Source organism: Coloeus monedula (genome assembly GCF_965178545.1).
Source record: "Coloeus monedula genome assembly, chromosome: 16".
In the NCBI taxonomy this organism is placed as follows: Eukaryota; Metazoa; Chordata; class Aves; order Passeriformes; family Corvidae; genus Coloeus; species Coloeus monedula.
Genome location: NC_138796.1, coordinates 8,506,977 through 8,534,428, shown reverse-complemented (window position 1 = coordinate 8,534,428; position 27,452 = coordinate 8,506,977). Strand labels below are relative to the sequence as shown.

The 27,452-nt window shown below is 65.2% G+C and overlaps 1 protein-coding gene across 1 annotated transcript in view; it reads left to right on the top strand.

Moving 5' to 3' along the window:
• Positions 1 to 299: 299 nt before the first annotated feature.
• CASKIN1 (CASK interacting protein 1) overlaps positions 300 to 27,452 on the top strand; it is a gene marked incomplete at its 5' end in the record, with an annotated part of 28,140 nt that continues 987 nt past the window's right edge. Inside the window, 19 exons of the mRNA XM_082292104.1 lie at positions 300 to 393; positions 13,535 to 13,586; positions 15,835 to 15,932; positions 16,041 to 16,186; positions 16,277 to 16,372; positions 16,593 to 16,723; positions 16,796 to 16,904; positions 17,200 to 17,308; positions 17,419 to 17,513; positions 17,596 to 17,713; positions 19,196 to 19,411; positions 21,262 to 21,369; positions 21,514 to 21,632; positions 22,757 to 22,844; positions 24,116 to 24,213; positions 24,336 to 24,446; positions 24,517 to 24,618; positions 25,074 to 25,212; positions 25,283 to 27,397. Coding sequence (XP_082148230.1) covers positions 300 to 393; positions 13,535 to 13,586; positions 15,835 to 15,932; positions 16,041 to 16,186; positions 16,277 to 16,372; positions 16,593 to 16,723; positions 16,796 to 16,904; positions 17,200 to 17,308; positions 17,419 to 17,513; positions 17,596 to 17,713; positions 19,196 to 19,411; positions 21,262 to 21,369; positions 21,514 to 21,632; positions 22,757 to 22,844; positions 24,116 to 24,213; positions 24,336 to 24,446; positions 24,517 to 24,618; positions 25,074 to 25,212; positions 25,283 to 27,397 — 4,144 coding nt within the window. The remainder of the gene's footprint in view (positions 394 to 13,534; positions 13,587 to 15,834; positions 15,933 to 16,040; positions 16,187 to 16,276; positions 16,373 to 16,592; positions 16,724 to 16,795; positions 16,905 to 17,199; positions 17,309 to 17,418; positions 17,514 to 17,595; positions 17,714 to 19,195; positions 19,412 to 21,261; positions 21,370 to 21,513; positions 21,633 to 22,756; positions 22,845 to 24,115; positions 24,214 to 24,335; positions 24,447 to 24,516; positions 24,619 to 25,073; positions 25,213 to 25,282; positions 27,398 to 27,452) is intronic.

Sequence of the window (27,452 nt, the reverse complement as noted above, 5' to 3'; positions counted from 1 at the left end):
TCCTCCTCCTGCTCGTCCTCCTCCTCCTCTTCCTCCTCTCCCGCGCTGCCCCCCGCGCTCCCGGTGCGGCCCCCCCCGCCCCGCCGCGCCCCGCCCCGGGCGCCCGCCGCCGCCGCCGCCCCCGCCCCCGCCTCCGGAGCGGGCGGGCTGGGCGGGGGGGCTGCACCGTGCCGAGCCGAGCCGAGCCGTGCCGAGGCGCGCCGAGCCGCCCCCCGCCGCCCCCCGCCCCTCGCCGCGCCGCGCCGCGGAGGATGCTCGGGCCGTGAGCCCGCAGCCGGCAGCCCCGGCGCGGCGCAGCCATGGGCAAGGACCAGGAGCTGGTGCAGGCGGTGAAGGCGGAGGACATCGCGGCCGTGCAGAAGCTGCTGCAGAGGCCCAAGCCCGGCAAAGCCAGTGAGTGCGGCGGCGGCGGGGCCGGGCCGGGGGCGGCGGTGTGGGGGGACACAGGGATGGGGGGGCACACATGGGCACCGGCGTCGCAGCAGCGGGCGCGGCGGCTCGGGGCCGCGTCCCAGCGCTGCTCCCGGGGCCCGGCCGCGATGCCGCCCTCCCTGCCCCGGAGCATCCCCGGCCCTTCCCCGGCTGCGGCTCGTCGCAGGCGGGCGGGGACCGTAGACGTGCTGAGAACCCCCGGGGGCGCCCCGGGAGGGGCGGGGGGTGGGGGGGGCTGCCCGGCGTGGGTCTGAGCATCCCGGCGGGGCTCGGAGCATCCCCGGGCACTGTGCGGGTGCAGAGCGCTGCAAAGGGTCGCCTCGCCAGTCCCGGGGCACCCTCGGCGCGGTCGGGCTCCGGCCGGGCTGCCCTTGCCCTGCACCCGGGAGCAACTCCCGACTCCCCGGGAGCCGGGCCCGGTCCTCCCGGGGGTTTGGGCAGGGTCTGCGGCCGGGCAGCGCTGGGCGCATCTGCGTGTGCGTGCAGCGAGCGTGCCCGGCCCGCGAGGGTGAGCGCCGGGGCTGGCTGCCCGCACACCTCTGCGTGTGTCCGCGCTGCCGCGGGTGCGTGTGCGGCTGTGTTTGGGTGCGTGGGGTGTTTGCGTGGCGGTGTGTACCCTGGCATCTGTGTGTTTGGCTGGGCTGTTGGTGTTTCTCGGTGAGGGGGTGTTTGGATGTCGCTCCGCGGGTATCTCCCGGTGCATCCCTGCGGCTGGCTGTGCACGGCTCCGCGGGTGCGCCGCGGGTGCGTGGCCAGGTGTGAGGCTGCGGGGGCGTGCGTGTGGCTGTGCGTGTGCGTCTCCGGGTGTACGTGTGTGTAGCTCCATGAGTATCATCTACTCGCCGTAGGATGTAACTGCTCCGTCGAGGCGTTCCGCCCGGGACTGAATAATTCATGGTGCTGATGCAGCCGCAGGTTTCAGGCCTGGTGCGCGGGGACGAACTGGGTGGTGGGGGACCGTTCCTGGATATGGGCAGGGACCACGGGAAGCACTCATGTGGCTCTGTGTCACTGGACATACAGTCCCTTCATTGCTGCACCCACTGTCCCTCTCTCCAGGGCCGGCACTCCCCAAATGCGGGCACCCCCCTTGCCCTGGAGCTGTGCGGGACTGGTGAGGTGTCCCCTGTCCCTGGTCATGCAGGGCTGTTTCTGACCAAGCAGGGCCAGTGTGATGTCCCATGTCCTGGTGTTGAGCAGGGTTGGCATGGCATTCCCTGTGTCCCTGCTCTGGTGTTTCATCCACCATGTCCACGGGGCCACATGGGGCCAGCATGTGTCATGCAAGGCTGGCGTGGTGTTCCCCATGTCCCCAATGCTATCATTGCTGTCACTGCTGAGGGACTGTGCAGGGCAAGAAGAACCTCCAGCTCAGAGCCTGCTTCATCCCAACCCACTCCAGATGCTGCTACTGCCGTGGCCTCTTGGGGCAGCGTGTGGGTATGGGGACAATGCCTGGCCTGTGCCCAGCAGTGTCCCCACACACCCCTCTCCAGTCCCTGCTGGCCTGGGCACACAGCTGGCGTTGCTGTGGCAACGGCCAGAGGTGCCTGAGTGCCACCACTTGCTCCTGCATCCCTGTTCTTCCCAGTGCTCTGCTGCATTTAGCACTGCTGAGCCGTCTGGATACCAGGCAGGACGGCCACAGGGGCCAGCAGCGCTCCCTGTGCCAGGATCACAGGTTAGGGACAAGGGACACCCAGTGGGACTGAGCCTGGTGTTGAGGAGATTCCTGCTGTAGGCCTGGACGCTCAGCCCATGCCCTTGCTGGGCTGCCCATCTCCAGCTCTGCTGGACCCACTGGTGCCAGTGTTGGGCCATTGCCCCACTGGACCTGACAGTCCCGTGTGGCAGCGAGGGCCACGTGTGCAGCAGTGGGTGACGTGCTCCTGGGCTGCACAAGTACCTCTGGCCGTGGCAGTGGGGCTGGAGTAGTGCAGGGAGTGGGAGAGCGCCAAGCAGGGCTGTCCCCACTCCTTGGTGTCCCCATGTCCCCTCCAAGTTCCGGTCCCACGCATGCCTGGGGTGCTCCCTGCGCTGCACGGCACCAGGAAGATTTGTAACTTAGCTCTGTTATCTGGATAATATCCTATTCATGTGGGGTTTAATAAATGAGATTTTAAAAATCCTTGCGTGAATTAGCACGGGTTGCTATGGTGACATGGGGCCCGGTTTGGTGTGAGTGCGGGTTCGGGGGCCCGGGCCGGCCGCAGCGCGCACCGCGCCTGCTTCCCGGGCATCCATAATTGATGAGGTTGTCTGAAAGTTGCGCAAATCAGATGCAGGGATTTGGCAGTAAACTGTTTCCCTCCCTGTCCCCTCCTTCCCAGTGCTACCTCGAAGAAATGTGGTGACTTGGCGTTTTCCCCTCGGCTCCAGTGCTGTGGGATGGGATGGGACCATGGGGCATCTCCAGGAGCACCCATGCACACTGTGCCATCCCTGTCCTGGGCACCCAGGGCTTCAGGCAGTGGGAGATGAGCCGTGCCATGCTGTGCAGAGGATCTACAGTTCCTTGGCTGTGGAGTGTTGGAGTGAGCTGGCTCCTTCCCTGTGAGGCCAGTGCTGCCAGCGGCTCATCCACATTGGAAATGGCTCCTGTGTGGTGCTGCCGATGCCGAGTGAGGGTCCTCGAGCCAACGGTTGGATCCTCTACTCCAATTTCTCCTCCAACCAGGCTGGGGACCTCTGTAAAGCACTTCCACATGTGGCAGCTTCATGTGGCCAAGGAGATGTCCCAGCACATGGCCCCCCGGTGCCAGGATGAGCATCCAGCATGGCAGGGGCTGGCTGTGTGGGTGGAATCCAGGGCCGTGTCCTGTGGGACTGTGCTGCCCATCCCATGCCTGGTCCTCAGTGCCATCCTGGTCCTCCAGGTTGCTATCAGGACTTGTGTCCTGATGTGCTGTTGGAGTTCTGGGTGCCTCACTTGGGGATGCCCTGGGCTGGGTTAGCCATACTGCCTGGCTGAGATCGGGAGCTGGGCACGGAGCTCTGCACCCTCTGTGTCCTGCCACATCGGGGTAACCCAGCCCAGTCTGGCCCCACTGCCCAGGGCATGGGTGCTGAGGCCTGGGCAGCTCTCGGGATACCCCTGCTCTGGGCAGGAGAACCCCATTCCTGCACTGCCACTTGTGCAGGGCTCTGCATCCTGCCCTGCATGTCACTGGCAGCAGCTCTGGCATCTCAGGGCTTGTCCCATCAGTCCTGGCCCTGTTGCCATGCACAGGGAGCAGGTCCTTCCCTGTCTAGGGAGGGACCTCAAAGCTCAGCGAGAGCCCCCAGGGTCCTGCTGTCCCAGGGGGAGCCATCCTGGGATGCGAGTGGAGCTGCATGGGCTGGGTGGGATTGTTCCTTCACCGGTGCTCCAGGATTCAGAGACAGAGGGAAGTAGAACCAGAGCACCTGGGGACATGGGCTCTGGGCAGAGCCTCACCAGCTGCCTCCTGCCCTCCGGTGTGTCCTCCTGTACAGTGGCCAGTTAATTCTGGGTTTTCTTGCCTGCATTTGATTGCATTAATAATCTGCTCTGATAACAGTATTTAATAAAACCAGGCTAATATGGCACAGTTAGGAAATGTCTTTGACATTTTACAATTCAATTTCCATGCAGTAAAAGGCAGGGCAGCTGCAAATCCAATTGTGGTGCAGTGCCCAGGGCACACGTGGCCGGCAGCCGCCGGAGCTGCCCAGTTCCCCCCGGCCCTCTGGGAAAGCAGGAGCCTTCCCGGGGAGGCAGCTACCCCTGATGGCTCCTGCTGCTGCTCCCTGGACACAGGCACTGGGCAGAACCTCCTTGCTGACAGAGAAACCCAGGCAGAGATGAGCAGATGATGCTCACTGGAATGCTGGAGCCCCTGGATGCTTCTGGCCTCTGGAGCCATCAGTGCTGGGCACGATATCTGGAGTGAGGGGAAGGGGCTGCGGGACCAGGTCCTGTGGCAGCTTGGCCAAAGAGATGCTGGGCCCCCATTCATACCCCATCCCGTGGCCAGGCACTGCTCCCAGGCCTCCTCCAATCCCCTTGGCAGGGATGAAGGGGTGGAATGCCAAGGGGGTGGGCTGGGGCACGCAGATGATGCCAGCAAGGGGAGATGCCGGTGCATCCCAGGCGTGTCCCAGGCACGGGCCATGCTCCGTGCACTGCTGACAGGCAGGTTCCTGTCAGGGCTGAGCAGCTCCGGCTGCTGCCCGACTCATCCACGTGTCAGCGGGTCCCTCATAAACTTCTTGGGGTTTCCAGCCCGCGTGTGAAGCCTCGCTCCCAGCAGGATTTGGCAGGCTGGCGGGGGCTGGTGTGTGCCAAGTTTCCTTCCAGAGGGGCACGACTGCTCAGCATGGGGTGACTCCTCATTATTTTACATTTCTTGCCTCTGTGGCTGGGCCAAGTTGTGCATGCAAACCCTCCCCTGTCCCCCTGCCCCCAGCACAGCCCCCGTGTCCGGGCTGGCCGTGGGGTCCCTTCCCACTGAGAATGCTTTGGGGACCCGGGACTGTTGGCTACTGCCATCGAGGAGCAGCGGGGCTGCGGGCCGGCGGCTCTATTCCCAGCTCCCTCACTGGCCTGGATTTTCTCTCAGCAGTCCCAAATTCACCTGGCTTGACACCAAGCAGCCCTTTGCCAGCCCCTCGTGCGGGGCTCTCCCACGGCTGCCAGCTCCGGCTGCTTGCCGCACGAGGACCTTGTTGCCCCTGTGCTGGGGGGTGACACTGTGGGGGACGTGGCAGGGCCAGGCTGCACCCAAGGGTGACAGTGCTGGCAGTGAGCAGGGCTGAGTGCTGTGTGTGCCCGGAGCTCTCTCCACAGCCGTCCCAGTCGCTGCCAGCCCATCGTGGTTTCCAGTAGCCAGGCTGGCGTCTGGCTCCTCACCTCCTCTCTGTGCTCCGTTTAACCCTTCCTTCCCCTTCCCCACTGCTGGGAATGGCTGCAATCAGCCCCCTCTCCATCTCAGTGTGTCCAGGTGCCTCTCCTTCCCACTCCCCATGTGTCTGCACTGGCCACAGCAGCAGTACCTGGGGATGGCGGCTCTGTGCTGGTGTGCCAGGGCCCAGGTGGGTCCCAAAGCAGTGGAGGGTGCTCAGAGAACACATTCCTGGGCTCGTGGCAGGTGGGAGCTCTGGCAGTGCTGGTGGGGTGAGTGGTGGAGGGGAGTGCCCAGCTGAGGTTGTTTCCCACAGTGCTCTCTGTACTGGTGCTGGGTGGTGTGTGCTGGGAATGGTGCCCAGCACCACTGGGAGAGTGTCAGAGAACAAACTTGCTGATATTTAATGACTGGTGCTGGTCCTGCTGGGCCAGGCTTCCATGGGTGAGGGAGACACGTTGGAAAGCACAACTCAGGAGTGCCTGCATGGACACTGTTGTTCTGTCACTGCTTTGTGTCCTGTCCCTGGCCAAGAGTGCTGTGAGGGTGGCCCATGCCCAGCAGCTCACCGAGCCAGTGTGCAGCGCTGATGTTACCTCTGCCCTGGCTCATCATCCTGTCCCACAGCTGGGGCACATGGGACTTGCCCTCCTGGTTCTTCTCTTCCCAGAGGGATGGGACCAGTGTCCTCCACCTGGTACAGGAGCGGTGCCCACCCGTGGGCCGGCTCATTGTGCCGGGCTGAGAGGGATCTTTAAGCTCTAATGAAATGTTAATAGTATTTTCCAACTCAATACGGGAGTAGAAAATGAGGTGTTTAATGCTGGGCTCTGCAGCGACAGGAGCAATCAGCCTGAGAAATGGGAAGCTGGGATGCAGAGCTGGCCTTGGCTCGGCCTGACAGCCCTGTGCTGCCGGGACTGCTCTGGTGATGGATGGGTACCGGTGCTGGCACGAGCCATCCGGTGGGGCAGCACGGTGCTGGGAGGGCATGGGAGAGTGGCTGGCTGGGAGTGCCAGCTCTGCCTGGGTCTCCTTGGGTGTCCCCATCAAGGTCACTGCCGGCTGCCTGGAGAATGCAGAGCAGATGGAGGTGGCTGTGGGGCTGGGGTGCCCCGGGGCGCAGCGGGACAAAGGAACCCCAGTGATGTGCCCTGCCATGGTCTGTGTCAGCTGGAGATGGACCAAGCTGGAGATGGTGCCCAAGCAGCCACCCCAGGCTCTGCCTCTCCAAGCTCGGGTGGCCGGGTGCTCCGCCCGTGTGCCTGCGTGTGCCCCTCTGCATCCCGGCGCTCCCGCGGGCCTCCACGCCTGTGCACGATGTGCCCCTGTGCACGCGTGCATCCATGTGCGTGCCTCAGCCCCTGTGCATCCATGTGCTGCGTGCCTCTGTGCATCCATGTGAACGCGTGTGCACCGTGTGCCCGTGCGCCTCTGCCCCGTGCGGCCGTGTGCCTGTGGCCTCTCCACTGCCCACGCTGGCACTGCCTCCTGCCCGGCCTGGCGTGGGGCTGGGCGCTGGGCACGGCGGGCTCGTAGCGGCAGCAGCCGCTGATCCCTTCCAGATGTGGCTGCCGGAGCCCTGCGCCGCCTCCTCGAGAGGCCCCGCGGGTTCCCGGCCCGCGGCGGCGGGAGCCGCTGGAGCTGAGACAAAGCAGCGGCTGCCCGGCTCCTGCATTGCAGCTGGGCTGTTTACAGCAGGCGCGCTCCTCGCAGCCCTGCAGCTCCGCAGCAGCCCCGCTCCCGCCTGTCTGCGCTCAGCGTCTGCCCGAGTCCCGGTCCTGCTCGGCCCTGCACTGCCCCTGCCAGCCCCCTTCCTGTGCCCACCGTGCTGGGGACGCTGGGGACACTGGAATGGGTCCTGCGAGCCCTGTGCCTCCCCTGCAGCGCTGTCAGCCCGCCGGGAGCAGTGCGAGGCCTCCGGCCGCGCTTCCGGAGCTCCTGGATGATGTACGGCATCGCCTGGCTGCACATCCCCGCGCTGCCCACCCGCCCCGGCGGTCACCGCGACACCGCTGAGCTGCCAGGCCCTGCGCCCGGTGAGCTGCCCATGGCCGTGCCCGTCCTGCCCCTCCATTCCCGCCGGGAAGGCTGCTGTGGAACAGAGGGTGGGCATGGTGCGCCGGCAGCCCAGGCCATGCCGTGGATGAGGACAAACGATGGCTCTGAAGGCACCATGCTTAAAATAGAGCCCGGGGCCTGTTTTGCCACACACGGCTGGGAGCTTGGAGCCGGCGCTGCAGCAGTGCCCCGTGCCTCTGATGGATCTGGACCGCCTGCACACACACGTGCACACATGTGCACATGCTCGGGGCATGCCAGGAGCTGATCCGGGCTGCCTGCACACACGTGCACATGTGAGCACACGCTCGAGGCACGCCAGCAGCTCCCACCACTTCCCAGAGCTGCTGCACCGTGCCGGGTTCATGGGAGGCCAGTGATCACCACTGTGTGTTGGTTAATGGTGCTTTAAGATGCACAAAGCTCCTGGTCCCTCCCTGCAGTCAGTGTGGACAGGGTCCATCCTCCCAGGGATCCCTGGCCCTGCAGAGGGGTGGGCAGGGGGAGGAGATGAGGAGGATGCGGATGGGGCAGGGCAGAATGGTCTCTGCCCCAGGGTGGAGGTGAGTGGTGTGTGTCCACCTCTCTCTGCTCCTATGTCCCAAGGAGATGCAGTGCCAGCCGTGCTGGGATGGATGGATGGGCAGACACAGGTGACAGTGGCCTTGAGCAGCCACATCTCCATCTCTGCCATGCCGGCCTCGCTGTGCCAGCAGTGGCTCCTTCCAGCCAAGGTTATTACTGAAAATTACCTGTTTGCCACAGGCTGGCAATTAGGGCTCCCTGTAAGCGACACCAACATTCATTTCCGTGGAGACGAGTGTGGGCGTGCGGCTGGCACCGGGCACGGCAGGCGGCTGCGGCGCTCAGTGCTGGTCCCACGGAGCTGAGCACACCTCATGTCCCACTCGTGGGGCAGAGCCAGTGCATCCCTGCGCTGCCCATGCACCTGCCCGTCCCTGCTGACTCTTCCCCACATTCCTGGGTGCTCTGGGCCGAGTCACTGGGAGCCTCTCCACAGCAGAGCCCCACGTGGTACTCAGGGGGCTGGAGGGACTGGGACTGCCCCAAAGGGGTCTGGCTGATGCAGTGCAGCTTGGCCTGGCTCCGTGGCACCACACGGCAAAGGTCAGGTGAGGATATGACTTGGGAATACGGGGAGACAGTGGGGATCCCCACAGTAGCTGCTGGTGGGCATCATGGGGCGCTGGATCCCCTGGACAGATCCAGTCCCTGTGGGTCGGTTCTACCCCGGGTACACCCGTGTCCCCTGTCCCCGCCTGCCCCGGCAGCCCACAGGGTCAGCCCCGCGATGTCCCATGGGACTGAAAAGTTTCCTTTTGGTAAAAATAAAAGCATCACAGTGGAGTCCCCGCTGCCTCTTGAAAGCTGCATTTAAGCTGCTTCCTGCAGCCCCAGGGGACAGCGCTGAGCGGTGACTCAGGCTGCCAGAGCCCAGCCAGCCTCCAGTGCGGATTTCGCCACTCCCTGGAGAAGGCTCTGCCAGGGACGGGCATCCGGAGCACCCGTACATGTGCTGAGCACATGGGCGGCATCCCCCAAAATGGGATTTGGGGAATGGCTGGTGATGGGCAGCGGGGCACACTGTGCGAGTGCAGCTGTGATGGATACCGGGATTGTCCAGTACTGATGGGCAGTTGTTATCCAACTGTGATAGACACAGGGAGGTCCAGCTGTGGTGAGAAGTGTATATCCAGCTGTGATTGCCTCAGGGGTGTCCAGCTGTGGCGAGAGATGTCTGTCCAGCTGTGGTGAGCAGTAGTTATCCAGCTGTGCTCTGTACTGCTCTGCAATGATTCCATCCCATCCCAGCCACCTCTCAGCCCCAGGCAATCCCTTTCCCTGTACAACGAGCTTCCCGGTGCATTATTTATACAGTCCAGATCGATCGGAAGATGATAACGGCTTCATTAGCATCTGAGCATCGCGCCGGCCTCAGCGCCTGACACGACCTTGGCTGCAGGAGTACAAGCTTTTCCCTGTCAGGACCAGCCCCCCGATGTCACCATCATCACCAGACCCAGCCAGGGCTGCTGCGGCTGCCTCAGTGGGGTCCCCACGATGGCACATGCTGCTATGGGGACCCCATCTTTGCAGCAAAGAATAAGACATCCCCATGCCAGGGCTCCTCATGCAGTGCCCGTTGTTTGCGTGGCGCTCGTTAGCAGGGATATAATTAAGAGCAGCTATTTTGGATGCTTCCTTTATCCGGCAGCTCCCAGCAATGCCGCTGCAGGATCCTCCCCCCTGTCTCTGAAATAGGCGCTTGCCTTGAATGTCTTGCCTGTGGATATTTGCTGCTTGTGGGGTCCTGTTGTGTTTGCAGGGGGCACACACAGGGGTCCGACTGCCCACGTGAGCTGGGGAGTGGGGAAGCAGCAGGGATGGGGCTGGAGGGGAGTGGGATCACTGCAGAGGGCTGATGGAAGGGATGGAGAGGAGGATTTGGGGGGGTTCTCCTGGCTCATCTGCTGCCGCCATGCTGGGGAGGGGGCAGCAATGCTTTCCCCTCATTAAGTAGATGTTGATTTAGCGGAGGCTGGAGCCATCTGCTTGGAGCAGCCGCTTGCTCCCTGCCAGGGAGAGCTGGGTGAGGATGTGCTTCGTCAGCGGGGGCTTGGCCAGGAGCCCCCACGCCCCGGCTGGGCATCGATCGCTGCTGGCGCTGCGCTGGCTGCGGACGCAGGGGCTGGTGCATGAGCACGTGAGGGGGTGCTGGGAAGGGAGAGGAGCCCCCCCAAGGAGCCCCACCATGTGGGGCTGTGGCCTTGGACATGTGTGCAAGGAAGGGGGTGGGGCAGCCGGGCATGGGGGTTTCCTTGCAACACACATAGAGCTGTGCTTGCTCACAGGGGTCTCGTCATGGCATATACCGGCCACCTGGGCACAGGCGTCTCCATACAGCATGTTCTGGGATACCTGGAGCAGTGACTGGCCACAGGGGTCTTCCCATGGCATGTACTGGGATTCCTGGTTGGGCATGGGGGTCTCCACATGGCCACTCAGTGCCCAGAGCTGTGGTTGGTCATGGGGGTCTCCTCATGGTGTGCTCCAGGATGCCCAGAACAGCTTCCAGGCATGGGAGCCAAAGTGATGCATGGCTGGACCCTGGGGTTGGGCCGAGTGGGTCCCCCGCACCCAGGCCTGGCACGTGCCAGCAGCTCGTGCGTTGCCCGTGTCACGGTGCCCGCCGGGGCTGTGGCTGCTGCGGGGCCGGCGTGTAGCGGGGGAGCCGGGGCCGGCGAGGAGCTCGCTGCATGCGGAGCGCCAGGCTCAATCCAAGCGTGCATTTAGCTCCTGCAGTCCCTGTGTTTAAGTGAAGGCATTTCTGGGAGTAGTGGCAGGGCTGCTCCCCGCGGCGGTGTTTACTCTGGCAGACGCTGTTTATAGCTGGTGTCGATGGCAGACGCTGCGGCTCCCAGTGTACGCAGGAGCCGCGGGCGGCAGCCGGACCCGGTGGTGCCGGGTCCCGTGTGTGCCCCCCTTTCCTGGGGCTGGCGTCGTGGTCGTGCCCCAGGGGTGTTTGTGGAGTGCTGTGGGGAGCTCCGAGAGCTGTGGGGAGCTGGGCCATGAGGTACCAGGGGAGCTATGTGATCCCATGTGGCACAACCATCACCTGAGGAGCCCATGGGGAGCCAAGAGGGGACATTGGGGTGTCCCAAGAATGGTGATGGGGCTCAGGTCATCTGAACAGAGATGCCACCCCTGCAACAACACCTACTTGATGGCATCTGATTTTGCGTGGAGAGGACAGGATGGTGACTGCAGGTGCTTGGTGGTCCCTGTCACTCCTCCAGTGATCCCAGCAGAGAGGACAGCCAGGAACACACTGGGTGCCTGCTGGCAGCGTGGCCATGCAGGAGCTCTGCTCTCCTCCCCAGCATGCCCACCTCCTTTTGTAGCCGATATTTTTAATTGGAAGCACTCAGATCCCTTCTGTCTCCCTCGTTAGTGGAAGAGTTTTCCTTGTAATTCCCAGCCATTAATGAGCTCTCCTGGCTCTTGTTGCCCCCAGACAGGCTACAAATCCCACTGTGGACCTGGTGACATGTCAGGGCACTCATTCTTCTCTCCTGCTCTGGGAACTGGGGATATTCTGAGACCTCAGTTGGACTCCCTGCTCCAGCTGCCTTCGGCATGCTGACGGCCACTTCCAGAGCTTTAAGGAAAGTCAAACCACTGCATGGCTGGAAGTCACTGACTAAGCACTTGGCACGGGCAGTGATGGAAGTGCTAAACAGATTTTGGCAGTCGCAGCCTCTCCTGCAGGTGCAGGGAGGAAAAATTTGCTGCTACAGTAGGTTGGGGTGATGGTGGTTTGGTGTTGCTGAGGGTGGCACATGTGCCTGGGGATCACCAACAGCATCACTGCACCCTGTGACCCTGATCTCCGGGCATTGCCCCCTCCCAGCCCCTCACTGGGATCAACCCGTGGGAAAGGCCAGGCACTGCAGACCTGCGGACAACTGTCCGTCCATCTGCAAGGACCCATTAGCCGGAGCGGGGCCCATCTTGGGGACAGAGCTTGGAGCCAGTGCTGGGCACAGTGCCGCTCCTGCGCCCACCGGCTCCTTTTGTCCGCTGGCCCTTTGCATCCCTGGGGGGCAGCTCAGCCCCTTCTCCTGGGAGCTGGTTCTTGGCGCGGGGCAGCAGCGGAAGCAGCGCTGGGCTCCTCTCCACCAGAGCTGAATGGCACCTTTGTTGGGGACGCTGGCGGCAGCATGGGGCTGGCGGGGACCCGCTCGGTCAGTCCTGGTGTCACAGGGGCTCTGCCCACCGGTAATGTCCAGTTCTTTCCAGGGGAACATGGGGATGCTGTGGCAGGGATGGGATTGGGGGTTTCTGTGGCATTCCTCTCCCTCCCTACACCCTGGGAACCCCATGGTGTCACCATCCCGCCCTGGGCACCCTGCAGCACCCCTTCTCATCCCACATGAGGCACCACAACTGGGAGGAGAGCCTGGGGGCCTGGTGGCTGGAGAGTGGTTGCTGTGGCTGATAGAATCCGTCCTCTGCAGTTCTCACCTGTCACACCGTGCTGTGTCAGCATTAGCAAATGTCCTGCGGCTCAGACAGTCGGGCAGCCCTGGAGTGCAGGAGGGAGCCAGTGCTGGGTGCCAGAGCCTCTGTCCTGGCCACTCCTGGGCCCATCTGGGCTGTGTGGCCTGGGCAGGGTTGGCTCAGCCTGGCACCACTCCCCAGGCTTGAGGGTCAGGGCTGGACACAGCCACCCTTCCTGCTGCTGGTGCCCTCTGAGCCCTGTTTGTCCATGCGGAGGCTCCTGGGCTGTGGCACAGCCCCTGTGTCCAATAATTCAATAAACACAGGGACACCGACAGGGAGATGTGCTACAGGGGGAGAGAGCAAGGCCATGACCAAGGCACACAGGGAGTGTCTCTCAGGCCCTACATTCCCCTTCCCTGCCTGAAGTAGCTCCTTCCAGCCAACTTCTCCCAACAAGGGCTTGTCCTTGGCTTTGAACGACTTTGTCTGCCCATTCTCCCTGCCAGGCCATGCAGCCTTTGTGTCCTTTCCCATGGACTCAGAGCCGTGCTGGAGCTGTGCTCACTGTGTTGGGCTCAGGGGCTGCTGTGTGGGTCCCCCACTGTGCTGCTCCCACCCTCCTCTTCCTTCTCCTCCTGCTCCGGCTCCCGCTGTGGGAAGAGCAGCTCACTGGAAAGCCTGAGTGGCATTTTTCGGGTAAATCTTATGTAAATCTGGCTCCATCCTTCCTTGTGCTGCTAATTGGATTGCCCCGGCGCGGTTTAATTTCCCAGAAGCGTGGGGAGGGCAGTGCTGGGGGCCTGGGGGTATGGGGAACATGCCAAGCTCTGCCCAGCACAGGGTCCATGGGGCAATTCCAGAGCCTCAGCCAGGTGAAGGAGCAGGGGGAGAACCCCAGGCAAACCAGGGAAGAATGGTGAGAACCTGGTGCCAGGAGGGTCCCCAGGGCTCTGCCACCTTCAGCAGGGACCCCCACGCTGAGCCTCCTGCCTGCAGGTTTAGGCAGCCTCACGCAGCACCTGTGGAGCTGCAGGGAGTCCCAGCCTTGATAGGAAGGAAAATCTGGAGCTGCCACCACATCGCCTCCCTTGTGTGCCCCATGTCCCTGCCCCAGCCACTTCCTCTAACATCCTGTCCCCTTCCCTCCCTTCCAGAGCTCCTCGGATCAGCAAAGAAAGTCAATGTCAACTTCCAAGACACCGACGGGTGAGTAGAAGCCCCAAGTTGGGGTGTTGGTGCTGTGGGGTGTGTGTCATGGGTGCTGTGAGCAGGGGTACACATGCTGTGGGAGCCTCTGTGTGGGGATGCCAGGCTCTCCGAGCTGGGAGGTCCAGTACCAGCGCTCTGGCCCCCATTAGCCCACACAGTTGAGCCCTGCCCGCACCCAGAGCCAGTGCTGGTCTGGAGCAGTCGTGGGCACCAGAGCAGGCAGAGGCAGGGCTGTGCCCCACATCTCACCACACCTTTTCCCAGGCCTGTGAGGCTCTGCGGGAGCTGTGCAGGGATCAGCCCTGTGGGGTGCTGGGTGGGAGAGCCGTGACCCCGCCGGGCTGTGCTGCTGGCGCGACGCTCCACAGCCACATCCAACGGGCGTGAGCAGCAGAAAGGGGCCGCACGATCACCCCCGCTAATCACACTAATGAGGCTGCCGGGAGGCAGCCGGGGCCCCGCGCAGGAGGGGGCTGCGGTGGGAGCGCTGCTAGTGGAGCTGGGCAGCAGCTGCCCCTGGCTCCCCCCGCCCCGTGATCCCCCTTGAGCAGGGCAGCAGCACGATGCCATTTGGACCCTGGGGATGGCTCTGCTGTGGCCAGGGAAATGCCAGAGAGCACAGAATTTGGTCAGGAATGGGAGGCCATGCCCTGGGGACATATGGCCAGGGCAACCGGGGTCCATCCTCATCCTCATCGCCAGGGTGGTGGCAGCGGGCATCCCCTGGTACCTGACAGCTCATCGCCGTGCCAGGTGCACGTGTGACAGGCACGGGCACAGGTGGGCCTGTGGATGTGCAGCTGAGCACGTGTGTGTATCGAGCGTGTCCGTGTGTGCCAGCGTGTGCAGGGCACGGGGCCAGCACTGGGGTGGGGGGTGTGGGGTGGGCAGGGCAAGGGGGGATCACCCCAGGGGCCACCTTGTGCTCCACAGAGCCAGCAGGTCACAGGAGGGCTGAGCATCACGGCAGGGCTGGGGAGCTGCAGGCAGGGCGCTGCTCGTATCCTGCTCCTGGAACGCTCAGGGGGTGCAGGAGCAACAGGGGAGCAGCCTCCAGCGCTGCTTCTGGAAAGGATCCCGCGGGAAGGCACAGGGCAGCCCTGGGCTGCAGCCTGAGTGAGCTCCACTCTGTGCGATCTCAGCCAGCCCCATGCCTCAGTTTCCCCATCCTTGCGGTGCTGGCTCATTCCTGGCTGGGGGTGCCATAGATGAGCATCGTGCTGGTGTCCCCGCGCTTGCCCTGGGGACAGTGCCCTGTGCGTGGCCGAGGTGGCCGGCTGGGCCATGTGGTGCCCGAGGGAAGCCCCTGAGGCAGCCCCGGGGAAGGCTGCGATTTGCACCATCTTGAGCGGATTTGAGCAGGGCGCTGGAGTGGAAAATGTTGACATTTCCCAGGCAGACGTTGGGGATCGGCCTCCTGTGCAAGCTGTCTGCTCACATCGCCGCTCCCCGCCGGGGATCACAGGCGGCAGCTCCGTGGGCATCGTGGTGGCTGGAGCGTGCTCCTCACGGGGATGCGTCCCCCCCCTCAGCTGGGGGCCTGGGGAACAGGGGCAGGGGGATTGTTATCCCTCAGCTGCCCCTCGGGCACCGGGCAGCCACAGAGACCAGCGTGTCCTGGGTGCTCCGCAGCCCGTTCCCATGCTCCGGTGACACCGGGGTGGCCCCAGGGATGGGATGGGGACGCTGCGCATGGCCGGGGCCCAGAGCAGTGGCGCGGTGGGTGCCAGCGCAGTCGCACGGAGGATGCCACTGCCGGGAGCACAAGTAGGTCAGCTCCTGGCCTGCTTCCCAGGCGGGAGCCTCCGGCTCTGGGAGCTCCGAGAGCAGAGTGGGTGCGGGGCTGGGGGCTTTCCCCACCCAACAGCCAGGCCCAACACCAGGCAAGGGCAGTGCTGCCATCTGTGCTCGTGGCCGCGCTGCTGGGGCCAGGCTGGGGGAAATGGGTCAGCGGGGAGGGGGCTCCCCGGCACCCCCACCCTCAGTGGGACAACCCTGGGCCTGCCCTGCCCACCACCTCCAGCCCAGAGGAGTCTCAGCGTTCCCAGGCCTGCTGCAGCTCTTGCCCCAAAAGCCCACAGAGGGATGTGGGGGTGGCTTTCCCGGGGACGCGCGCAAGTGGAGGGCAGAGCACGTGCCCCGGGGTGCTGCTGAGGTGCAGGTTTGAGACTATGGTGCTGGGCAGGGGGTGGCAGGGCTGTGGAGGGGACAGGCCTGTGGCCCCTGACACCACCCCACTCCCCAGGTTCTCGGCTCTGCACCATGCGGCGCTTAACGGCAACACGGAGCTCATCTCGCTGCTGCTGGAGGCACAGGCTGCTGTGGACATCAAGGACAACAAAGGCGAGTCCCTGGGTCCTGGCCGTGGCCCCCTCCCTTGTGCCCCCGTGCAGGCTCTGCCCGGTGTGTTGGCACAGGAGGGCTCACGGTGTGCCTGTCTTGCCCCTGCAGGCATGCGGCCCCTGCACTACGCGGCCTGGCAGGGCAAGAAGGAGCCCATGAAAATGGTGCTGAAGGCAGGTTCCTCCGTGAACATCCCATCCGATGAGGGCCAGATCCCCCTGCACCTGGCAGCACAGCACGGGCACTATGACGTGGTATAGAGGGGCACGGGGCTGGCAGGGGGGATGGTGGCCCAGCCACCCCTACCCCTGCCCTCACCGGGTTGGGGTCTTGCTTGTCCCCAGTCGGAGATGCTCCTGCAGCACCAGTCCAACCCTTGCATCATGGACAACTCGGGCAAAACGCCCCTGGACCTGGCGTGCGAGTTTGGCCGGGTCGGGGTAAGTTCTTGCAGGGCTGGGTCTACCCAGAGGATGACTGGGAGGGGACAGGGGCACTGTGAGGTCCCTGGGTTGCTGGAGCAGCTGGAGGGGCACAGGGATGGCCAGTGGTGGGGACTTGCGGTGCCACCACTGCAGGGGATCTCCAGCTGCTGGCAGGAGGGGAGCTGGCGGCCGAGCCGCCCTTGCAGCCCTGCTCCATCTGTGTTTGCTGAGCCAGGTGGTCCAACTGCTCCTGAACAGCAACATGTGCGCGGCACTGCTGGAGCCCAAACCAGGGGATGCCACTGACCCCAACGGCACCAGCCCCCTGCACCTCGCCGCCAAGAACGGCCACATCGACATCATCCGGTGGGTGCTGTGGGCAGAGGCGGCAGCGCCGGTGCCCCCCCGTGCCCCGCTGACCCCACTGTCCCTCTGCAGGCTCCTGCTGCAGGCTGGCATCGACATCAACCGGCAGACCAAGGCGGGCACGGCGCTGCACGAGGCCGCTCTCTGCGGCAAAACAGATGTGGTGCGGCTGCTGCTGGATGTAAGGGTCCCCCTCAGCACCCCCAGATGCCCCCAGGCACCCCCAACCCAGCCAGGAGCTGTGGGAAGGGGGTGACCCCACAGCTGGGGGCTCAGAGCAGCTTGTGCACCTCTCCCAGGGAGCGGAGCTGAGGGTCCTGGGGGGTGCACACCAAGGGGTGAGGGTCACAAGGGGGGTACACACGAAAGTCTGAGAGCTGTGCCCTCCAGCTGCTGGTCTCCTGGTGGCCTAGGGGGTGCCAGGGGTGGCAGGATGGGGACCAGCCTCCTCCCAATCCCTCTCGGTGCCATTGCAGAGCGGGATCAACGCCCACGTCAGGAACACCTACAACCAGACGGCTCTGGACATCGTCAACCAGTTCACCACCAGCCAGGCCAGCAAGGAGATCAAGCAGATGCTGCGGGGTAGGGGGTTGGAGGGCACAGAGTGGCCATGCTGGCACGAGGGACGCCGGGCTGGGGGTGCCAATGCCCGTGGGGTGAGCGGCCGGCGACTCTCCCGTTCTGTCCCACAGATGCCTCTGCGGCTCTGCAGGTCCGGGCCGTCAAGGACTATTGCAACAACTACGACCTGACCAGCCTCAATGTGAAAGCCGGGGATGTCATCACTGTGAGTGTGGCCGGGGGGGCCGGGGACACCCCGGTGTCAGTGCCAGCCCCTGGCCCAGCCCCTGACCCGGCCACTCCTGCAGGTGCTGGAGCAGCACGCGGACGGGCGCTGGAAGGGCTGCATCCACGACAACCGCACCGGCAATGACCGCGTGGGCTACTTCCCCTCCAGCCTCGTCGAGGCCATAAGCAAACGAACAGGCAAATAATCCCCCCCTACACCCCCAGCCCTGGGGAGCCCCATCTTGGTTTGGTGGGGACCAGGGTGCTGGGGGGTGCAGTGAAAACAAACCGGGGTAATGCCTCTCATGCATGTGGGGTCATGTCCCTGCCGTGTGCATGGGGACGGTGCCTTCGAGTGTGTGGGGTCAGTGCCCCCATATGCCTGTGGGGCTGGTGTTCCTCTTGAGTGTGCAGTCCGTGTTCCCGTTGTGTCTGTGGGATCGGCGCCCATGTGGTCCCTTGGGGGTTGGTGCTGGCAGCCCTGGGGTGTTCGAGGGTCAGCCCTGGCTGCCCTTGGGCTGGAGGAGGTGTTTGAGGTGCTGGGAGGTTGGTGCATGAGGAGACCCAGGGGTGTCACTGTGGTTTGGGGGGACAGGCGCAGCAATGGGGTTGCAGGAGCTGGTGCTCGGGGTCTGTGCTGGGCACCAGTGCCAGGGAGCTGATGCTGCCACACAGAGACTGTCTTTCCAGCCAGGGGCCATCTCAGGGATTGGCCCCTGCTCACTTGCCCTGTGGCTGCTTATCCCTGTCCCCATTCCCATCATCATCCCCTTACGCTCCTGGTGGGCTGTGCAGCCCCTCAGGATGTCCCCTGGCTGCGCCCTCTGCCAGGAGTGTTCCAATAGGACTGGTACCTCTGCAGGCAGCGCTGAAAGGCCCCACATCAACCATCTCACCCCACCCCTGGGAGTGGATCTTGGGGGCAGCTACACCATGGGGACATGGGCAGGGAACAGTGGCACTTGAACAGTATCTCAAGGGAGTGGCAGCACAAGCGGCTGCCAGACAATCCACAGTGGCCCTGGAGGCGCCGGGTGCTGGACAGGCAGGGGCAGAACCACCCTCCAGGTATGGGTCGTGTGCCAGTACCACGGATGCCATCCATGGCTCCTGAGCTGTGGTCCGTGGCTCCTGGGTTGTGTTCTGTGGCTCCTGGGCTGCAGCTGGCCCACAGCAGTTTTAGCAGGCCGTGGGGTTCTGTAGCTACTCCGTTGGCTGCAGTGGGGCAGTAGCATGGGGCGCAAGTGCTGTGTGAGGGCTCGGCCAGCCAGACACGGGGGGGCCAGTGCTGCCGCCCCCGGCCTGGCCATGACTGAAGCCCCACTCCCCTGGGATGGCTCTGCAGGGAGCAGGACCCCAGAAGCCTGACTGTGAGACCCCCATGAGCTGACACATGGGGCTGTCCGAGTGTCCGTGTCAGATCGTCGGGACGTGTCCGTACCCTGCGCCAGGCTGTGCGTGTGCTGAGCTCCCACTGCTGCTCCTCAGCTCGGCTCGGCATCGGTTGGGTCTCGGTTCTGGCTTTTCCATGTCCCTTTGGTTGTTTTTTTGATTTGCTGCTTTTTTCCCCCCTTTCTTTTTTTTTTCTTTCTTTTTTTTTTTTTTTTTTTTGGCGGCGCTGAGCATGTCTCTATTATTTTGATTCTTTTCATTTTGTCTCTTGTTATGTTTTATTATCAGGTTCATGGGAGACTGTAACAATCCCCCAACACTTCCAAAAGATCCCGCTCCCGGCTTACGGGGCTGCTGTGCTAAACGGTGACGCCTCGTCCCATCCGTTCCATTCCCTGCCTCCACCTCCACCTCCACCACCACATTCCCATCAGACTCTTTTCAGTTCCTTTGGCTATCACAGGCTCTCCCCTAGCAGTGCCGACGAGCCGCGTTATGGACAAGGTAGTTCACCGCTCGCTTCGTGCTCTCCATGGATTTTCCTTTCTTTTCCTTTAAAGCGTGTGTCGAGTCTTTTCTCTCTGCTCAGCCTCTCTCCCTCGCCAGGGCGTTGCAGGGCGTGTGTGTGTGCATGCAGCGTGTGCATGCGCATGCATGCCTGCAGCGGGGGCAGTGGGGGCACACGGGTGGCACACGCGTGCCATCGCTCCCCCCGCACCCCCGCTCCAGCGCCGCTGTCACACTGTGTGCCCACGGCACATCCCACCCTCCCCACCACGGCGTCCTCGTGCTCTGCCCACGGCCTCTGCGCTCCTGTCCGGGTGTGTGGGCACCCCCAAAGCACTCATGGCCCTGTGCCTGGGCAGAGCTGGCAGCGTGGTGCCACAGGGACCCTCCGCCAGCCACAGCCTCCCTGCAGGGCCCAGCTCTGACCAGGTTGAAACTGCGCACGTGGAGCTGGAAGGGGCTGCGGCATTGGGGGCTTTCCCAGGGGATGCTCTTGGGGCTGGCTCAGCGCAGGCAGAGCCCACCTGAACCCTGGGGACCATCCCCGTGACAAAGGCAGGTGACGGATGCTGCAGGTCTGTGCGCCGAGAGCACCCAGGAGCAGGGGGTTGCAGGGGTGCAGTCCTTGATGGGTGGGGCCAGGGGTCCTTGCATGTGCGAAGGAGGTTGTGTTGGGGAGCACCGAGTGGCCGTGCTGGCACTGGGGACAAGGGAGCACTCCTTTTCCCCGGGGCTTTCTCTCCTGGTGGGGTCGCACAGAACTGCACAAGCCCAGGCTCCTCGTGGTGTGACTGTGGCAAATGCAGCTCAGGGATGTCCCAGTGTGATTTGGTGTGGCCATTTGTCCCCCACTGTGCTCCTTCAGTGACTTTATCACCTTGTAACACCTGTCCCCTGCTATGGTCGGTGCTGATGGAGCGAGCAGCTCCGTGAACGGAACTGGCCTTGTTGGCAGTGGGGTGACAATGTCCCACAGATGGTGGCAGTGTGGCAGTACCCCACGGCTGGCAGTGAGATGGTAACACCCCATGGCTGGTTGCGGGCTGGCAGTGCCCCATGGCTGGCAGGGCAGTGGCTGAGCTGTGGTGGGGCTGTTGCAGCACTGGCCTTGTAGGGCGGTTGTCTATCTCATCTGATGCTGTTTTACCCCCTGGGCTCAGAGCTGGATGTCCCTGGTGCAAGTGGGACCTGGCAGAGGTGGTCAACACAGTGAGATGGTGCAGAGCCATGCCCAGGGGTGACCCTCAAGCTGTGCCCCAGAGGAGGGCCAGGTCCTCTCATCCACCGCTGTGTCCCCTGTGTGTCACCAGGGTTTCAGCACCCAGTGCCTGGCCCTGCATGGCCCCCGTGTCCCCCCAGATGGGTGCAGGCAGCTGCAGGGAGATGGCCAGCACTACCTGGGACAGGGGACAGTGGGGTAGGGACCCTGGTCCCCACTGCTGAAGTTTGCCCAACTCCCTTTGCTCTCTGCACTTGGTCATGTCCCCATCCTGTTCTGTGAAGGGATGACACAGTCCCTGTCCCTTGTCCGGGCTCAACCAGGGCACCAGAACACCCCACTGTGGGTCTGTCCCTGGCTGGTGGTAGGTAGGGGATGCTCTGCATGACAGGGGCCCAGGACTGGTCACTGTCACCTCTGCCAGCTTGGGGTGGGACAGGGCCCTAGGATGGCTCTGGCATCCCTGGGCACGGACACAGCCGGGGTCCCCACACCTTCCCAGTGGGGTTGTTCCCACGTCCAGCAGTGCCAGTCCTGGGGCCATGGTCACCTGCCCTGTGCCAAACCTGTGCGAGCCCGAGCATGGAGCCACGCACCTGACAGCCGCTCTCTCTGCTCTGCCACCAAGGGTCCCGTGGGGCCGACATGAGCCCGTCCCACCTGTCACCGTCACAGGGCGGATCAGCCGCACCAGCCCCCACTGAGGAGATCTGGGTGCTGCGGAAACCCTTCGCAGGTACGGCGAGCACATGGCTAGGACCGGCTGGGAAGGGAAGCACGTGCCAGGACGTGGCAGTGGCTCCAGTGGGGCATGGCCACACCACGGCGTCCCCTGACGGCAGGGCTCAGAGCCCTGACAGCCTCTCCTCTCTCTGTGCAGGTGGTGACCGCAGCAGCCTGGGCAGCACGGGCAGCGTGGCCTCTGCGCGCAGCTCGGGGAGCGGGCAGAGCGCGGGCAGTGGGGCGCACGCCCTGCACGCTGGCTCCGAAGGCGTCAAGGTAAGGCGAGCCCCGAGGCAGCCGTGCCAGCTGCTGTGCCACTTGGCTGCAGTCCTGCAGCGTTTGCTGCCTGCCCTGACCTCAGCTGGGACTGACGCTTGACCGGGTGCTGTGCAGTCCCATCAATACCCTGTGCGCCACCAGCAACGCTGTCACCGACAGTGGCCACCAGCGTGTTCCCTCCACCTGGCCCCTGACTGCTGCCTGGGCCTGGGCTCAGCCCCTGGCAAAACATTCCACAGGTCCATCCAGGGCTGCTGTGCCGTGTCTCTGCTGCCGCTTGCAGGGGCCTCTGCACTGCGCTCTGTGCTGCCCTGCCCTGCACACACGGCTGCCACCAGCACGGCACACTGCCACCAGTGCACTGCTGTCTGCTGCCACCAGCACGGCACACTGCCACCAGCACCAGGCACCGGCACATTGCACTGCCCTGCACTGCACACGCTGCTGCCACCGGCACGGCACACTGCCACCAGTGCACTGCTGCCACTAGCATGGCATGATGCCACCAGCACCAGGCACTGGCACACTGCACTGCACTGCACTGCACAGCACACCCTGCTGCCACCAGCACCACACCCTGCACCGAACGCTGCCCTGACACCACTGGCACACAGCCGCTGGCACACAGCCCCCTGCACTGTGTGCACTGCCCCTGAGCTGTGCCATTCCCTGGCGACGGCACCCACCAGCCCACCGACCCCAGCACCCGTCAGCCCACGTCCCCCGGCACCCTGGCTGCCATGCCCACGTGCCCCTGAGCCACACCATGCTGCCAGCCAGGGGGGCTCCGTCTTATGGGCACAGGGCACCCCACAGCCCGTGCCGTCAGCCTGGGCTGGGCATGTACCAGGCTGGATTTGGGGTGCGGCAGTGCCGTGGGCTCCTGCTGCTGGCAAAGCACCATCTGCTGCACCCGCGGCTCCTGCTCTCCCCGCTGCAGCCGAAATCTGCTGCAACCCTCCCTGCCCACCCTCGCTCGAGCTGGTGGCACCCGCGGCACCCGCGGCACCCGCGGCACCCACGGCACCTGCGACACCCGCGACACGCACCCCCCGGCCCGCCGGCCCCCTCCGCCCGCCTCACTCCTGCCTGCTCTCCCCCCTTCTCGGGGTGTTTTTCAGCTGCTGGCAACGGTCCTTTCCCAGAAGGCTTCTGCGCAAGAGTCTGCCGTGGGCGATGGGCCGGCCAAGGCGCAGGACATCCCCGCAGGTGCGTGCTGCGGCCGCCCGGCTGCCGGAGCAGGAGGAGCCCTGGCCGTGCCGTGGATCCAGGGATTTGTCTTTTTTTTTATTGCCACGGCACCCGTCGCCAGAAGAAAAACGTGTGGGTAAAAAATGACTCTCTCGCCTTTCGGCTGCTGCCAGGCCTTCTCCTGCCTCGGTTAGTGGGGGCCCGTGGGGGGCGGGGGGCGGCATGGGGCGGGCAGGGGGGGCACCGCTGCTCCCCGGCCCCTTCCCTTCCCTGGCCCCCCGCCAGCCCTGCTGGAGCCCGAGCCGGGATCCCCCCCCGCCACCGCCGTCTGGGGGGCTGCGGGGAGCATGGCCACGCCGCGGGGGTGCCCACGCCACGGGGGTGGCACGTGCCTGGGAAACGGGGGGACAGACGGGAGAGGCACACATGGGGGTGGGCGTGGGGGGGATGCCCAGAGCTGCCTGGGCTGCGGGGAGGGAGGAGGCTGCGGGCAGAGAAACCTGGGGAGGGGGATGCACTCAGGGGAGGGGGCGCGCACATGGAGGGGGGTGCACACGCGGGGAGGCGGGTGCAGACGTTGCCAGGGAGAGGGGGAAACATGCTGGAGCGATGCAGACGCAAGTGGGATGCAGACGTGAGGGATATGCACACGGCAGAGGGATGCACATGTGAGGAGGATGCCCACGCGAGTGGGATGCAGATGCCCGAAGGATGCACACACAAGGAGGATGCACACACATACACACGCACACACACAGGGAAGATGCAGTTGCTGGTGGGGGGGAGGGAGCTTCTCTTGCTCATTCTGTTCAGAAATATGAGGCAAAAATTTCCAGGCAGCTCTCCTTACCCTGGAGGGTGGGCACCAAGGGATGACCGTGGCAGGGAACCAAGGGATGAACCACTCGTGCCAGCCCGCCTGGTTGGTGGCAAGGCCAGAGGAGTGGGGCCAGAGGGTTTTGGGCAGAGGCACCCCTCCGGATGCTGCCTGGGCACCAGGGACATTCGCTCTGGAGGAGAGGCCTGGCTGGGTCCCACTGCTCGGGGCCGCGCTGGGTGGAACAGCTCGCCTGCCCATCCCCGAGGAGCAGAGCCCTGTGCAGGGCACCACGGGGTGCTCCGGGCTGCTGCGCTGGGGTGGGTGTCACTCTCTGATGCCTGCCTTGGCCCTGCCAACCTGGGGGTGTGGCTGTGGCATCCTGCCCAGGGCAGGGCTTGGCTCTCCCTTCCACTTGGCCAGAGGCCAGGGGTGGCAGCCCCGGCCCCGCTGACCACTGCCCCTCCGGCAGGTTCATCACGGTCTCAGAGTGTGGCCAGCTCCCCCTACGCCCCCCAGCCCCCTGCTGAGCCCCAACTGAAGAAAATGGAGCCGCCGTCGGAGGGGAAGGTGAGCGGGGAGCGCTGGGTGCCGTGGGGAGCATGTGGTAAGGACAGCTTGGGGGACATGGGCAGGAGTGGCAGGTCCCCATCCCCAGAGCTGCCCCGATCCATCTGTCCTTCTCACTCCAGAGCTCCGAGGCCGTGTACCAGTGGCTCTGCAAGTTCCAGCTGCAGCTCTACGCACCCAACTTCATCAATGCTGGCTACGACATCACCACCATCAGCCGGATGACGCCGGAGGTGAGGCTGGGGGCAGTGGGAGGGGGGCACAGCCGGAGCCGGGCATCACTGACCGCCCTCTCTGCCCCAGGACCTCACGGCCATTGGTGTCACCAAGCCGGGGCACAGGAAGAAGATCGCCTCCGAGATCAACAACCTCAACATCCCTGAGTGGCTGCCCGAGTACAAACCGGTGAGGGCTGTGCAGGGCCAGGGGGACTGAAGCCACACATCCATGCTGGCAATGAGTCCCCTCCTCCTGGTCCCTTCCAGGGAGGGGTGGCACTGGATGAGGGTGGGAGCTGGCTCCATGGTTCCAGAGATGCCCATGTCCCCTCCTGACACCTCCCTAGGGACCATCAGGCTGGTGTCAGCTGTCATCCTGTGGATGTGACACCGTGTCCCCCGACACCCCTCCTGCCCCAGTGTCTGGGCACAGTGAGAGGCTTCCCATGGGAATAGGGCTGGGAATGGCCCAGGATGCTTGTGAAGCACAGGGACAGCACAGGGACAAGGGGAGTCTCCTGGGGCTGTGATCGCCCAGCAAGATGGGATCTCCTTTGTGCCATGGGTGCTGTGGTGCCTGGGGTGCCGGGGCCAGACCCTGCTGCCAGCCGGTGCTGAGCCATGCCCCACACCCCACCCCAGGCCAACCTGGCACTGTGGCTCTCCATGATCGGCCTGTCCCAGTACTACAAGGTGCTGGTGGAGAATGGCTACGAGAACATCGACTTCATCACCGACATCACCTGGGAAGACCTGCAGGAGATCGGCATCACCAAGCTGGGTAAGGCCCCGCGCGCGGCACTGGCTGCAGTGGCCTTGGCAGTGACACTGATGGCATGTGCCGCCCCCAGGCCACCAGAAGAAGCTGATGCTGGCGGTGAAGAAACTGGCAGAGCTGCAGCGCGCTGAGCTGGGCAAGTATGAGCCGGGCACGCTGAAGAGGAAGGCATCGGGGCCGTGCCCAGAGGTGCTGGCCATCGAGTCCCCCCCACCGGAGCCGCCCGAGTGCCAGTCACCCAAGATGAGCACCTTCCAGGACAGCGAGCTCAGCAGCGAGCTGCAGGTGGCCATGACGGGCGAAGCCCCCGAGGAACCCCCCGAAAAGGCAGCGAACCCCGCGGCCCCCGGTTACCGCTCGCCGCCGGGGCTGGGCGGCCGCGCCCGACTGATGAGCAGCTCGCAGGAGCTGCTGGGGGACGGCCCGCGGGGCCCTCCCGCCGCCGCCATCTCCAAGAGCCAGGAGTACCTGGCGGAGGGGGCCGGGGAGAGCCCCGCTGCGCCGCCCAAGGAGAGCCGCCCGCCCCGGCACGGCCACCCCGTGAAGCGCGCCAGCGTGCCTCCAGTGCCCGGCAAACCCCGGCAGCCCTTCCCAGCCTCCGCCGGGCAGCTGACGCCGCCGCAGACCCCCGGCAAGGCACGACCCTCGTCCCCACAAGGCCCGGCGGCCCCTCACGCCACCGCCAAGGTGAAGCCCACCCCGCAGCTGCTGCCTCCCGGCGAGCGCCCGGCATCGCCCCGCTCCCTGCCCCAGTCGCCCACGCACCGAGGCTTCGCCTACGTCTTGCCGCAGCCCGCCGAGGGCGAGGCGGGGCCGCCGGGGGTGCCCGTCCTGCCCGTCTCGGTGCCCGTGCTGTGCCTGCCGCCGGCCGGCGAGGGCGAGGAGGAGCCGGGCAGGCCAAAGAAGCGGGCGCACAGCCTGAACCGCTACGCCGCCTCCGACAGCGAGCAGGAGCGGGACGAGCTGCTGGTGCCGGACGCGGGGCCCTACGCCACCGTCCAGCGCCGCGTGGGCCGCAGCCACTCGGTGCGGGCACCCGCCGGCGGCGACAAGAACGTCAACCGCAGCCAGTCCTTCGCCGTCCGCCCCAAGAAGAAGGGCCCCCCGCCGCCCCCTCCCAAGCGCTCCAGCTCCGCCATCTCGAGCGCCGGCATGGCCGAGGACTTTCCCAAGGAGGGTGAGGGCGAGGCGGCCGTCGGAGCCCCGAGCGCCGAGGGCGAGAGCCGCCGGGAGCAGCGGCGGGCGAGCGACCTGGGCGGCAGCGTGGACACGGGCAGCGCCGGCAGCGTGCGCAGCATCGCGGCCATGCTGGAGATGTCCTCCATCGGCGGCGGGGCCCGCGGGCTGGCGCTGCAGAAGCCACACGTGGCAGCCGGGCCGGGGCCGGCGCCGGCCAAGGCGCCCGAGGGCTACTACCTACAGCCGGGCCCGCCCCCGGGCAGCCCCGACCGCGCCCGCGTGGCCACCGTCCTGGCCACCGTCAAGCATAAGGAGGCCATCGGGCTGGACGGGGAGGTGGTGAACCGGCGCCGGACCATCAGCGGCCCCGTCACCGGGCTGGTGGCAGCCGCCCGCCGCGAGCGCGCCGACAGCGTGCGGTCGGAGGCGGCCGCCGACGGCTCCGGCGAGCGGCTGCGGGTGGAACGGGGCGGCTCCCCCGACGGCATTCCCTTCGCCGAGGACGGCACCCTTACCATCAAGCAGCGGCCGCGGCCCCTGGGGCCGGCCCGGGTCGAGACGGGCGAGGGGCTGTCCCCGGCCCACCGCCACGGGGACCTGGCCAAGGTGGAGGCCAGCGCCACGCTCAAGCGGCGGATCCGGGCCAGGCAGAGCCAGCAGGACGGCGTCCGCTTCGTCCTCACCGAGTCCGACACCGTCAAGCGCCGGCCCAAAGCCAAGGACAAGGAGCCGGCGCTGGAGCCGGCCACGCTCGCCGTGTACCAGAACGGCACCGGCACCGTGAAGCGGCGGCCGGCCTCGGAGCTGAGCGGGGCTGAGCCGCCGCCCACCCCGCCGCCCGCCGCCCGCCCCGACGGCCCCGAGTTCGTCCCGCCGCCCGCCGAGCCCAAGAAGCCCTTCAAGCCGCCGGTGTCCCCCAAGCCTGTGCTGACGCAGCCGCCTCAGAAGGTGCCTGGGCCGCCGGTGCCCGTCCCCAAAAAGGTGCCCATCCCAAGCCCCGGCAGCCCAGGTAGGTGCCCCGCCAGGCCCCTGGGACGGGCGCTCCCCGGAGCGGACGCCGGGGG